The sequence below is a fragment of the Rosa rugosa genome, chromosome 2 (assembly GCF_958449725.1).
Source record: "Rosa rugosa chromosome 2, drRosRugo1.1, whole genome shotgun sequence".
Classification (NCBI taxonomy): domain Eukaryota; kingdom Viridiplantae; phylum Streptophyta; class Magnoliopsida; order Rosales; family Rosaceae; genus Rosa; species Rosa rugosa.
Genome location: NC_084821.1, coordinates 15,917,251 through 15,929,704, shown reverse-complemented (window position 1 = coordinate 15,929,704; position 12,454 = coordinate 15,917,251). Strand labels below are relative to the sequence as shown.

The 12,454-nt window shown below is 37.5% G+C and overlaps 2 protein-coding genes across 3 annotated transcripts; one reads left to right on the top strand and one right to left on the bottom strand.

Annotated features, from left to right (window-relative positions):
- Positions 1–2,542: 2,542 nt before the first annotated feature.
- LOC133732033 (18.1 kDa class I heat shock protein-like) lies at positions 2,543–3,067 on the top strand. Its single transcript, XM_062159491.1, has one exon. The coding sequence runs from the start codon at positions 2,578–2,580 to the stop codon at positions 3,040–3,042; it is 465 nt and encodes a 154-aa protein (XP_062015475.1). The 5' UTR covers positions 2,543–2,577; the 3' UTR covers positions 3,043–3,067.
- A 4,665-nt stretch (positions 3,068–7,732) lies between these two features.
- Positions 7,733–9,250, bottom strand: LOC133733814 (uncharacterized). 2 transcript variants are annotated; one of them, XM_062161452.1, is made up of 2 exons: positions 8,900–9,250; positions 7,733–8,615 (listed from the first exon to the last, which is right to left on the bottom strand). In XM_062161452.1, exons 1-2 carry the CDS (start codon positions 8,954–8,956, stop codon positions 7,974–7,976), a joined length of 699 nt encoding a protein of 232 aa, XP_062017436.1. In that variant the 5' UTR covers positions 8,957–9,250; the 3' UTR covers positions 7,733–7,973. The 2 variants fall into 2 exon arrangements, with proteins under 2 accessions (XP_062017436.1, XP_062017437.1); XM_062161453.1 differs by having other exon boundaries at positions 7,733–8,616; positions 9,017–9,250.
- Between the last annotated feature and the right edge of the window lie 3,204 nt (positions 9,251–12,454).

Below are 12,454 nucleotides of genomic sequence, written 5' to 3'. Positions count from 1 at the left end.
TCGGTGGTCGCAGATGTGCGTTGGTCCCAAAGACCTACTCGTAACTTGGTCATCAGCATAACTCATGGATCACGTCCTCCTCCAAGTGGGTTTGCCGTTTGTACTCGTAGATTTTTAATTTGGTTCTATGGGTTCTTGTACACTTGAATTTGATCAATCATCAGTTCCGTCACCAATTCAGTGAACTTTTCACTCAACAGTGTTTTGAGTTTAAATAAAATGGTAAAAAATAATGAAGCAAATACTTAAACACATTCCAACTGTATTATTAACAAACTTATCTCGTCCGGCAATTTATTCATAAATTGTTGAGTGGTGATCCTCTTAAATTCATTTTTGGCCTTATCTCACCCAATAAACACATCATGTAAATCGTCAAGGCTAAAACTGAAACTGAGTGGACTTGCCACATCATCAATTTATAATAAAAAAATTATGAAACTAATGACTATGATTAATCAAATTAGAGCATATAAGAGCATCTTTAGCATACTCTCTATTATGACTCCTTAACTATTTTGGAGAGCATGTTTAACTTTTTATCTATTTTAGAAGCTGCATCAGACTCCTAAGTGGTTCTCTATTATAACTTTTAGCTATCTCTCTCCTAAATATACAGAGCGGGATGAGGCTCTCTATAATTTAAAACATTTCTTTTAAGTTATTTTATGTAATTTATAAATACATTTAAACTATTTAATATTCATTTAAAAAATAATATAAATTCAAAACTAGTTAAAATAGAGAGCATTGATGCAAACGTAATTCTAAAGTGGCTAACTAAACTGACTTTTTAGCTACTTTAGCTAAAATTTGACTCAAAAATAGTTAGTATTGCTAAAGATGCTCTAAGGACATATGTGATACAATTAGACGCCTACAAAAATAAATAATTTTAGGTGTAAAGTATAGAGAGGTGAAATAAATTTTTCTCCAGATCAAGATCAAATGTGGGCGAATAATTCAGTGCTTTTGATTGACGAACAAATAGTAATTGAGTGCTAGTGAGGATTGACGGTTTTGAAAGGGAGAAGACATTCTCAAAATTACAAAGATCTGATGCCATGCATGAATCTAGAATGTGCGTGCATGCACCAATAGTGGGTGGTTACCAAAATCTAAGCTGAAGTCAATCATGAATACAAGCTAATCAAAAAGTTCAGTTGCCAAAATCCAAGTTGTTAAAAGCAAACTAGAGAGAGAGATCATCGCACCTAGCTTCTTCACAGTTAAAACGAAGTTAACGGCCGGTCTTTATATGAGTGCTGAGACAAAATTGTATGGAAATTTGTGCTGGCGCCAGGGTTGACTGATCGTGATGCTGATGACTAGCCATACAAAAGAGGAGCTGCAATGATGGGAGAGTTGAATCAGTTGATGGTAAAGGTCCGAGCAAACATGTGTTGAAAAGATTTACAGTCTAACTGCTATGTTTTAAGGAAAATTCACTATTAAACAGTAACTCATGCTAAATACTATATCCAAAAAAAAGTTCAGATAAATGCAATAACTCGAGGTTAGCATAATGAAGTTTGGAACCCAGTTAAGTTAGGAGACTCAGACCCATGCTCATGTTATATTATTATTTTTTATTATAGAATGTCGCATCAAGGGAGACGTACGTAATATCTAAACTTCAAGTGTTCATATAAGTATTATAATAATCCTAGTATGGTACATCATGGCCTGTAAGAAAGTAAAAGCCTCGATTGATCATCTAAAGACAGATCAATAGCATGATCTAAACTAGCAAAGTAAACTAACCTATCCGCAGCGTAGCGCTTCACGATGGATATGTCGAATTCTAATAAACTCAAAAACTTGCGAGTACTATCTACCATCATCAAAGCATTCAATTAACCTCTAAGTTATTCTCACCTTGGTTGTTCAGGGCAGCAACTAAGATCGATGAATCACTTTGTAGCTTAATCTCCTTCAACCTTTGGTGAATGGCCAACAACATCCCCACTCTACATGTTTTCACTATGAAGGACTGAACACATATGGGGAATAAATTACATGGACCATGTGCCTCTGAAGTTGTCATCCTCATCTCGTACAACTACTTGAATTTCACCATTTTCAGTGTCACTCCAAAACGCCACATCGATATTGATTTTAAAAAAAGATAAGCAAATTGAACTACAGTTAAAAGTAACCATAAGAAATAACTGAAGGGCAGCCGTAATGAAACCTGCACGGAAATATCAGTTCAGTTCATTTTTACTCTTTAATAATTGATCGCCCAATTCTGTTTAGATTTCCAGCATTTGATTCGGTTATGTGCGGTTAGTTCCTAAAAGGCCACTCCCTACTCCCACCTTTCTTCAAGAGCCCATTATGAAGCCCACTTTTGGCCCATATTCTTATTCTCAATAGTCGTAGAAAGTTTCCCGACCATTCTTCAGTTGCGTATGTCATTCTCAAAAGCCCCGGAAAGTTCGTGAGAAAATCAGAAAAACGTTTTCAAGTCGGAGCATTCTCCAGAAAATTCTTGGGTCTCCTTATAAATACGCCTCCAATCACCAAACCAGTGAAGCAAATACTCGAACTTTCTGATCGTCCAATCCATTCACAATGTCGCTCATCCCAAATTTCCAACGAAACAGCGTCTTCGACCTCGATCTCTGGGACCCATTCAGGGATTTCCAATTCCCTTCTTCATCTCTCTCCACATTCCCTGAATTTCCTCGCGAAAATTCGGCTTTCATCAACACCAGGATCGACTGGAAGGAGACCCCAGAAGCCCATGTGTTCAAGGCCGACCTTCCGGGGCTGAAGAAAGAAGAGGTCAAGGTTGAGATTGAAGATGACAGGGTGCTGCAGATCAGCGGAGAGAGGAAGATAGAGAAGGAGGACAAGAACGACAAGTGGCACCGGGTCGAGAGAAGCAGCGGCAAGTTCTCCAGGAGGTTCAGGCTTCCTGAGAATGCGAAGCTTGATGAGATTAAGGCTGCCATGGAGAATGGGGTTCTCAGTGTGACTGTTCCGAAGGCAGAGGTGAAGAGGCCTGATGTCAAAGCCATTGAAATATCTGGCTAATCCTGTAATTAAGATCATCTTTCTCGGTTTCGATCTCTCTCATCCTATCAAATATGATTGTCAATGTGTAACTGTACGTGTCAATGTGTCGTGTAATATTATGGATTTGCTAGTGTGTTTTGCTTTGTGCTATATGGATGTCCAATGAATTGAAATCATCCAATTGCCTGAAATGGTGCTATATATAATTCAATTAGCCATTCTTTCTCTTGCCCTCTATTTGTATTTGTTTCTCTTGAAGACAAAGCCTGCTTATCTGTTATAAGTTCACCATATCTCTAGTCTTCTAGATCGGACTTTATACATAATTAATTAAGTCTGATAAAGTCGTTACATGCAGTGGCATATCCAGGATCTGAATATGCCTTGGACTGGATTTAAGTGCATGCAAATTTTGCAAGCTCGTAAATTTTTTTTCTTTTGGAGGTTTGAAACCCAGTGGGAGGCTCATCCTGACGCCTTTAATATTATCATTCAAAACATAAAATAGGGGGATATAAAACCAAAACCCCTTAAATTAAAAGTTACAAGCATAAATTTGTTGTAAAATAATAAAAACTAACTAAATCGTACCCTCCGAGTTCAAACTCAGCAATCACAGAATCATTGTCAATACTATCAGCAAATTCTTTTTCAATGTTGAGAACCATCAAATCATCAAGAAAGTCATCTCCCATCTTATTTCTAAGTTTATTTTTGATGATGTTCATAGCCGAAAATGCTCTCTTTGTTGTTGTTGTAGAAACTGACAGAGTCAACACAAGACCAACATCAAGATTCAAGCACCAGGTTATAACTTATAACCAAAACAAAAACAACAAAAAACAAAAACTAGTAACTGAAGCAAGTGAACAATATTTATATAAACAGCCTAATATTCTAATGACCAAAAGAATGGACACCAGGACATGGCATATTGGCATATATAAAGACCCCCCTAAGTCGGCAGAAATCTACAAAAGCAACCACATATAATATTGCATATTTCAAACATCCATATTTAATATTGCAAGCTTCCAATAGCCACCGCAAACCAATTAATCCACCGCAAAGCAACTAATATACCAATTATCATTTATCAATAGCCCATCCGCCATCCCTATCCATTGACCATTGATCCACAGATATATCGGAACATCCACCGGCCACCTCATGACCTCAAAGAAATTAAGCAAAGAATTAGAAAGAGAGAACTCACAGGAATGACAGGATTTGGAAAGATTTCAGACTTCTGCCATGCCCATTCAATGATCTCTTACGAAGTTCCGGTCTTCCGAATACTTCAATTGAAGCCTCTGAAATTCAAAGCTCACAGTCAATTGCAAGCAAAACCCATCAATGGGGCTTGGGAGAGATGAAATTAGAACTTAGACGTACCTTTATGTGGGTGATCTGGAGCTAATCGGGTTGGAGGAACTGAGAAAGAGGAACTTACGAACTGATGAACTCGGTCGGAGGAGCTGAGGATTAGGAACTGAGGAAGTCAGGAAGAGGAACGCTGTCGGCTACTCTCTGGTAATGAACTAAATGATCGGAAGTCGCGAACTGAGGATTAATAATTTAATATGATGTGTTATGTGTGTGTGTGTGTGTGTGTGTGTATATATATATATATATATATTTTAAGTGGGTAACTATCAGTACTATGGGCAATACCTATACTTGGGGCTTTTTCTCCTTGATTCTGACTTGGGCTATAGCCCAACCAGCCCTGTGACTGGTTACGCCCCTGGTTACATGGTTGCAAATTGCTACCTGAAACTCTAATATTACAAGCGGGAAGACAATACAACGACTTTATACTTGCAAAGAGGTAGGATATTGAGTCTGATCAAGCTCATCAACTTTAAATGGATCAATTCATCAATAGGACAACTTCATAGTACAAGCAAAAGAAGGATAGAGTTATAAACTATAAACCCTCCGACATAAACCAAGTAAAGACAATAAGACAACTCCTCAGAGTCTCCCAAAAGCTGGAATACATAAACACCTTGTACATGTAACTTACTAACTTGATCCCTTTTTTTTTCTTTTTTTCTTTTTGAATTCATTAAAAGATAACATTAATATCTAACTTGAAAATCAATGCTCATGAACCCAAGCAAATTTAACCATGGCCCGCTGGAGGCGTTTTGGGTAATTCTACCCTCCTCCTGTTTTTGTCTCGTTGATCAATGTGTACATGCAGCCCACTCTTCACTTCTGTAAGCCCAATAGAAGAACAACAGTCAAATGGTGCAATTTGAAGGTTTTCCCAACAAATTAAGCCATCTTATCGTTTATATAATTAAGTTAATTCTTCATGGAATTGTTAAATTTTTGAACTATCATATATGCCCTCACATAATATAAACAACCCTCTTCTCTTAATAATAGTATAGATATTATAAATAAATTATTTCTATATGAAGATAAGATAGTTAATAAAATATATCATATTTGAAATATTTGCAATACCTCCCATGAAAAAATGAGAATCTTCTCTAAAATTAGGAGAGAAATTGTTGTAACTTTTTTAATTTAAAAAAATAAAAGTCAATTGACATGTGCGGAGCACATGTTAAGGGGCTAGTTTAAGTTAATCTAGTAGAATATAGATTACCAAGTTCTAATTGAAATATGATTCCCGTAAATATAATAATAATAATGAATAATTAAAAAAAAAAAAAAAAAAAAAACTAGGGGGCGGAGAAAGAGAGACTAACTGCTTATCGGAATATTCTCAAAAACTTCGGCAAACACAATCGTGGATGAGAACAGTAGCATTAGTACAATGAAAGGAACCAGACAAACAGAGCAGCAGCTGGGTCTGTGAACCATTTTAGAATTTGATCCGTCCACATAAGATATCTCTGCTTTCTTATAAGCGATTGATGGCCTCTGCACTAGTTTGCGGAAATAAGGAACGAAACAACCATATTCGGTACAAACCAAATATCTCATATCCCATGGTCCAAGTCATCTCGTCAACTATGGAACTTCCACCATTTCCAATTTTCTTTTTTCTCCTCTTTCATTTCTCTGTGGACTTTGGTATTGGTATCATGTATCGTCATCGACTCAAGACAATTTGACTTGCTAAAAGCCTAAAACATAGTACGTAGCAGTTGTTTCGGAAATATAATCTACCAAGTTTTCTTCCTCGGATCTATCTTTTAGTAGTTGTTTGTGAGTAATCATCGATGCCAGTAAGCCCTCATCATTTGAACCTCAACCATCGTGCCTTCTTCACTTTGAGCCATGATCACTTGAATACAAGTTTAAGCTACATTATTTGATCATATATAGTAGCTCAACCATAAGCTATAATACACTTCAAAGTTGGACACAGGAACTTGCAGAAATCGGTTGATAGAGAGTTTGTTAGACGCCGAAATGACAAGAACCATCGAATACTATTTCCATACAACACTATTTCCATGAGAAAGAACCAATCATCATAGGTTATGTTTCAGTGGAACAGGTACAGGTCGTGTGAAGTACAATTAAGTCGATCTTAATACGGTGAGGGTTATTTAGCGAGAAGAGGGCGTCAAGAAGTAAACCATGCCTGGCCATCTTCGCTCCTCCAATGTCTAAATGCAAGTGTTAATTTTGACATAGTGGGATTGGTTGCACTCTCAAAAGTTGGAGCCCTTGGCAAGAGGGTTTTCAAGCGATTCTTGATCCGACCCATGGTTTGGTTGGAGAGAGTAGCTCTCGACCAATGACATGGCGTGGTCAGGGAGAATTTCAAGTGACCGGTTTGGTCTTTTTTCTATTCGACATTGTTAATGTCTTGGAATGACTTTCTGCACTTGGACTAATACGTTACATTTCAGCCTAAAGGTATGAATATTATAACCTAGTTAAATTGCTAAGTGAATATTCATATATTCACACAGCTTCACTGAGGTACCACCAGGAAAATACATATACCGGAGCCCAAACCCCACAATAGTACAATGCTATGGCCCAAAGTCACCGGAAACGCTGATATCCCCAGCGAACTGCGTTCCGGAAACGACGTACCCAATCGCGGTGCATCCGCGACCCAGATCGCTAGGTTGAGCGCCCTTATCAGTCCTCCATCTAACTTGATGTTTACCCATCTGGTGTTCTTGAATATGATGTTTCCTCCATCTTCTGCGACCCAATGGCTCTGTGGAGCTAGCCCTCCCTTTGAAATAAATCGATCACTACAGTAGACAAGCCTTTGAATTCCTATTTCCTACGACGGACCTGGTATCATAACTCTAGAATGCACGATTGAAATGGGGCGGCTAGGAAGGAAAAAGTAATGCAGGGCAAAATCCGACTTGATTATCCTCTTATTCTTTTTTTAGGTTTATCTTTTTATTTTTTTTATTTTTATAGAGAATGATTTATCCTAGCTCTTCCTTTTCCGGAAGAGATTTTTATTCTTATTACTTATGAAATAAAAAATAATAACTATCCTTTTACCAAACAAGAAAGAATAATGAATATTTTCTGTTATTTATAATTTTACCTCTTTACCCATTCTAATTAATGAGGTTTTCATAGTATTTGTATAAGGGATAGTTACGTAAAAACAATTTGCTATTAAGATTAAGATTAAGATTAACTAATATATCCTAGCGTACCGCGTACCATAAAGACTGACGTACCGCGTACCCATATCGCGTACCCGTACCGCAACGTTCCGCGTTTCAGGTAACTTTGCTATGGCCATATTCAGCATAAACAGGAAAACAAAATCCGAGCAAAAGTAAGTTTCATTATAGAGTTTACTGCGCCCTTTTTTTAAGTAACTGAAAACAAAAGTAAGCAAAAATAACCTCGACCTACCTACAGTAGCATGATTCAAACAATTAAACTGACAAATCCGCATATCGACTGCAATTGGTGTGTTCAATTCACACTACCCAACATTAGAACAGAACACATACTCCATCAACAACACTAATTCAATTCCCCACTCTTCCGACTCTTAAATAGACAGGATAGTTCACAGCCTTCTGTTCATCTCCGCCACCAGCATTCCAAGCTTGCTTAAATTCCTCCATCACATCGTCACTCAGAAGCTCAACACCCTTGTCCTTAGCCGTCTGATATGCTGACCACGACCTTATGTACGTGAAAAATCCATCCAAATCCATCAATCTCTCCGTCACAAACTCAAACGGTCCTGTACTGCCTTCTCCCCTAACCGGCTCAAACGGAAAATCAACGGTGCTGTACCTGTTGTCCACTAATTTACGCGCCCGATCCCAGTAGGGTTCGACATCAATGGAATAGAACCGATTGAAGACGGTGTCTACATTGTTGTTAACTCTAGGCACAGTGTAGCACCATGCAGCAATGACCCCATGGGGTTTCTTCAGCACCCATTTCACTTGCTCGTAGAAACTTGGGAGGTCAAACCAATGCAGGGCTTGTGCAATGGTCACTAAATCAACACTAGATTTTGAGGCCAATTTTCGTTCAATTTCAGGTATGGTCAGGACCGGAGGAGTGTGCTCATAGCGAACATTGGGGAGTTTTGGAGCGCATTCAAGTTGTTTTTGGCTTGTGTCTGTTGCCACCACATTATTGAAGATCTCAGCTAGCTGAAATGAATCAAAAAATTAAAGCCTACATCAAGAAAAAAGAGATACAAAAAAGCGTTCAACTGTTCAAGTCCAGTACTCTCACAATCCTCACACATTGTTCTTTGTTTGAATGTATATATAATATATGTATGGGAACAGAATAGTTTATATAATATATGTATGGGAACAGACGATTATCTATTATTTTAAAAAGGAATAAGTCAATGATGACCAAATTGCTGCAACAATAACAAAGAAATCTAAGCAAGACTATACGAAAATAGAGGACTATGCGATCTTACTTCCCTATAGTTATGCAATTTGGACAGCAAATTGCCCATCCAGGAAAAGAGGATCATTACTTTCCGGAACCAATAGATTAAGGTTTGAAATTTGGGATGTGAGATGAGAAATTTATGGATCGGGCAGCCTGGCCACTACCGGTGCCGACGTCCCATGCAAGGTCGTGGGCGGCAGCCTTGGAAGCAATGAACTGAAACAGCTTTTCTGAGTAACCTGGCCGAGCCACAGCGTACTGCTTTGATTGTTTGATGAACAGATCCGCCATATCTCTCTTTAACTCTCAAAGTTTGGTACCAGTTGATTTAAGAAATTGGAGGTAATATGAGACGTGAAGGACACCACGTACTCACCGCGTATGTATACACGACTATCTCCATGGATGGGCAGATGGCAAAGTATTACTCGACACTGGGCTTTTTTAGCCCTGAGTGTTGAATGGGCAGGGTATGTGAAGCCCAGGCCCTTTTATAGGGAATAAGAAACCTCATAACAGTGAGATACTGAGATGAACATGGCATACTTTTTTTTTTATACGAAAATGTCATACATTTACCAAAATAGTGAAAGAAAAAGAGTGGCTTTAGATCTCGATGCCTGTAACTATGTGCAAGTTGACTGATGCATGCCCTGTATTTAACTCAGAATCATCCACGATATCGATGGTGCTATGAAGAAGAGATTGATCAAACATTTCTTATTACAATGTGATAAGGAAGTCACCTATTACGATACCATGTAAATTACAAAACGTTACGGTCCAAGGAAAGAAAGAAGAACGTGATGTAAGATCGAGAAATTGGAGGAAGAAATATACTATCAGAACACAACTCATTGACTTATACGCTTCAGATTGATTTCCATGGTACCAGGTTCTGAACAATCTATTTATTATGCTAGGGTGCACTAACTCATCATAATCATTGTAACTCTTTTAACTACTTGAAAGAATTAATGCTTCCTTCAAACATGTATCAGATCAAGCGATCGACTTACTTTGAGATCTCGTTACGACTTGGATCCTACAACAAGTATTCATTCCAATAGTTAAAAACTCTGCGAAGTGCAGGCTTATAGTATCTGCTTGACACTTCACCATAAAATTATTTCTCCGACCCAAAACCCTTCCCAGAATGTTACATTCCCCTGAATCGGTCATGTTTTGTCCATGAAAAGTATTAAAGTTTTCATAATACTTCATCGATGTGCTATTAAAATGAAATGTTGAATAGATACACAAAGTAACAGTGGCTAAACAGACCCCCAGAACTAAATCCTAGCATCATTTTTCTCCATCTCAAACAAGACAACAGCACAACTTTTGTCTACAAACTGAAATATACATAACTTCGATCAAGTGTCTTTACCCCTTATGACGAGTGCTATCTATACTATAAGTTCCAGAAGAAAGCTTCAGCGTTCCTTTATTTTCCACAATCAAAATTAAACTAAAGAAGCTTAACCATGTTCATATAAGCTTAGCAAGACGTAACCATGTACAAGGCTACTTGAGCTGCAACCCAACCCAAATTTGTCCCAAAAACGTTTATGTACATGAATGTACCATACTTACACAAATTTCTCACAGACCAGTTGGTTAAAGCTTTGGTTTCTCACACACACATGTATGTGTGTGTGTGTGTATATATATATATATATATATATATATATATATATATATATATATATATATATCAGTTCACTGGTTCAAACGCCAATAGAAAAGGTTTCTTTTTCTTCTTTTTTTGCTTTTCTTTCTTTCTTCTTTTACTAATTTTCTTTTTCTTTTCTAGGTCTATTCTTTTTTATTAATTTATACATCAAAGTATTTCTAGCTTTATCTAGTCTTTTTCATGATAGAAATGATAAAAAAAAATTAGCTTATTGTTTTAGGTTTTAGCCTACCCGAACTTGACATCCTGAATCCGTCTCTAAATATATGTTTACCACGTACAAATATAATGGAGCAAGAGACACGATATATTGTTTAACTGGGTTGACTGAAGAAGAAGTTTATACTACTTTTGTCTCATGGTCTGCGTTCAGCTGTGAAAACGAACTTTCGGAAATTGTTCCTCATCTACTGAGTTCCCCGGTTTCGGAAGCTAACAAGAAAGTCAAGATTCAGCAAGGTTATTAAAATTATTCAAAATTGTCTATGTAGGTACAATTCTTGTACATGTCAAATTGGCATTCCCATACAAAGCTTGAAGACTCTTTACTGATCTCAGGAAAACAGGTAAATGCATTTGCATAAGCATGGGATTGCAACAGGTGTTGCAATCCCCGAGTCTGCAGTCAGTTTCATGTGGAGTCCGATTTTGGAAAGTAGGTTTTTGGTTTTATGTATTTATGTTTTTAAAGATTCTTCTGGTGGTTAAAATCGCAGTATTGATGCCCTAGGGTTTTTAGGACTTATCTATTCCTAATTGATTTTCCTTAAGATTTGTTGAATTTCTTATATGGAAAGTTTCTTTCATAATTAAATGAGAATTAGGTTAGAATCTTTAGATCAGAGGTTTTTGCCGTTGGTACTGCATATATTTGAGAAACATACACGACAGAAGGTGTGGATCTAGAGAGGCAAGAATATTGATACAGTCTTGCATGTTTGCTTGAGTTTGAGTTTTCACAAAGTGTCAATACGCTTGGTCCATGTATAAGTGTTATTGATCATGCTTTCATATGCATAAAACTCTCTTGAGATCAGTAGAGAGACGGTGAAGAAAGAAGAACAAGATTTGAAGATCGTTCAAGTGAAGGAGTTCTAGAAGGAAGACAAACTTTGTATTAGATTTTGTGTGAATCTTATAGCCGAGCTAGTGCTATTCAAAGTTTGTAAAAGAACATATCATTTTCAATATGATGATCTTTATTTTGGGTTCTCAAGAGTAAGAGCTCCGCAGTGTTTTTAATCTCATACTTGAGGTTTTCACTGCATAACCAAAATCTGGTGTTTAGTTTGTTATTTTGGTTTCTGCTGCCTAGTAAGGATTGATCAGTGCACTGCAATCCTCGTTTTCCAGAAAATCATATTTTGTCCTTGTATTTTCAGTCTAGTTCTAGTTTCGATCAACAGGGATGTAGGAGTCACTGGGCCCGAGATCTCGAGTTAGATACCATATTGATTAATCAGAGCATATATACATGTAAATCAGGCAATCTATAATTAACTTGAAAATCAAGATGAAGCAAGTATATATGTTCAAAATCTGGCAAAAAAATATTCTTGAAAATCTTAATCAAGCAGACCCTTGTTCAACAAGAATAAGCAAGTATATGGTGGTTCAAAACTGGCAAAAAAATCTATGCATGGAAATCTTGAACCGGCATCAACTTCTTTATATACCCCAAACCCCTTTGCTATCTCTCTCACAGACTCGAATTCTGTACTGCAATCTTTAGACTGAATTCGATCACCCCAGTTGTGAGTTGTGACTATGTTCAAATTAAGAAACAAGAGGAGGCCTCAGCCTCAGCCCCAGCATCAGCTCATGAGTCAGCCTCTGCCTCAGCCCCAGCCCCCCCAGCCTCAGCCTCAGCCACAGCCACAGCCA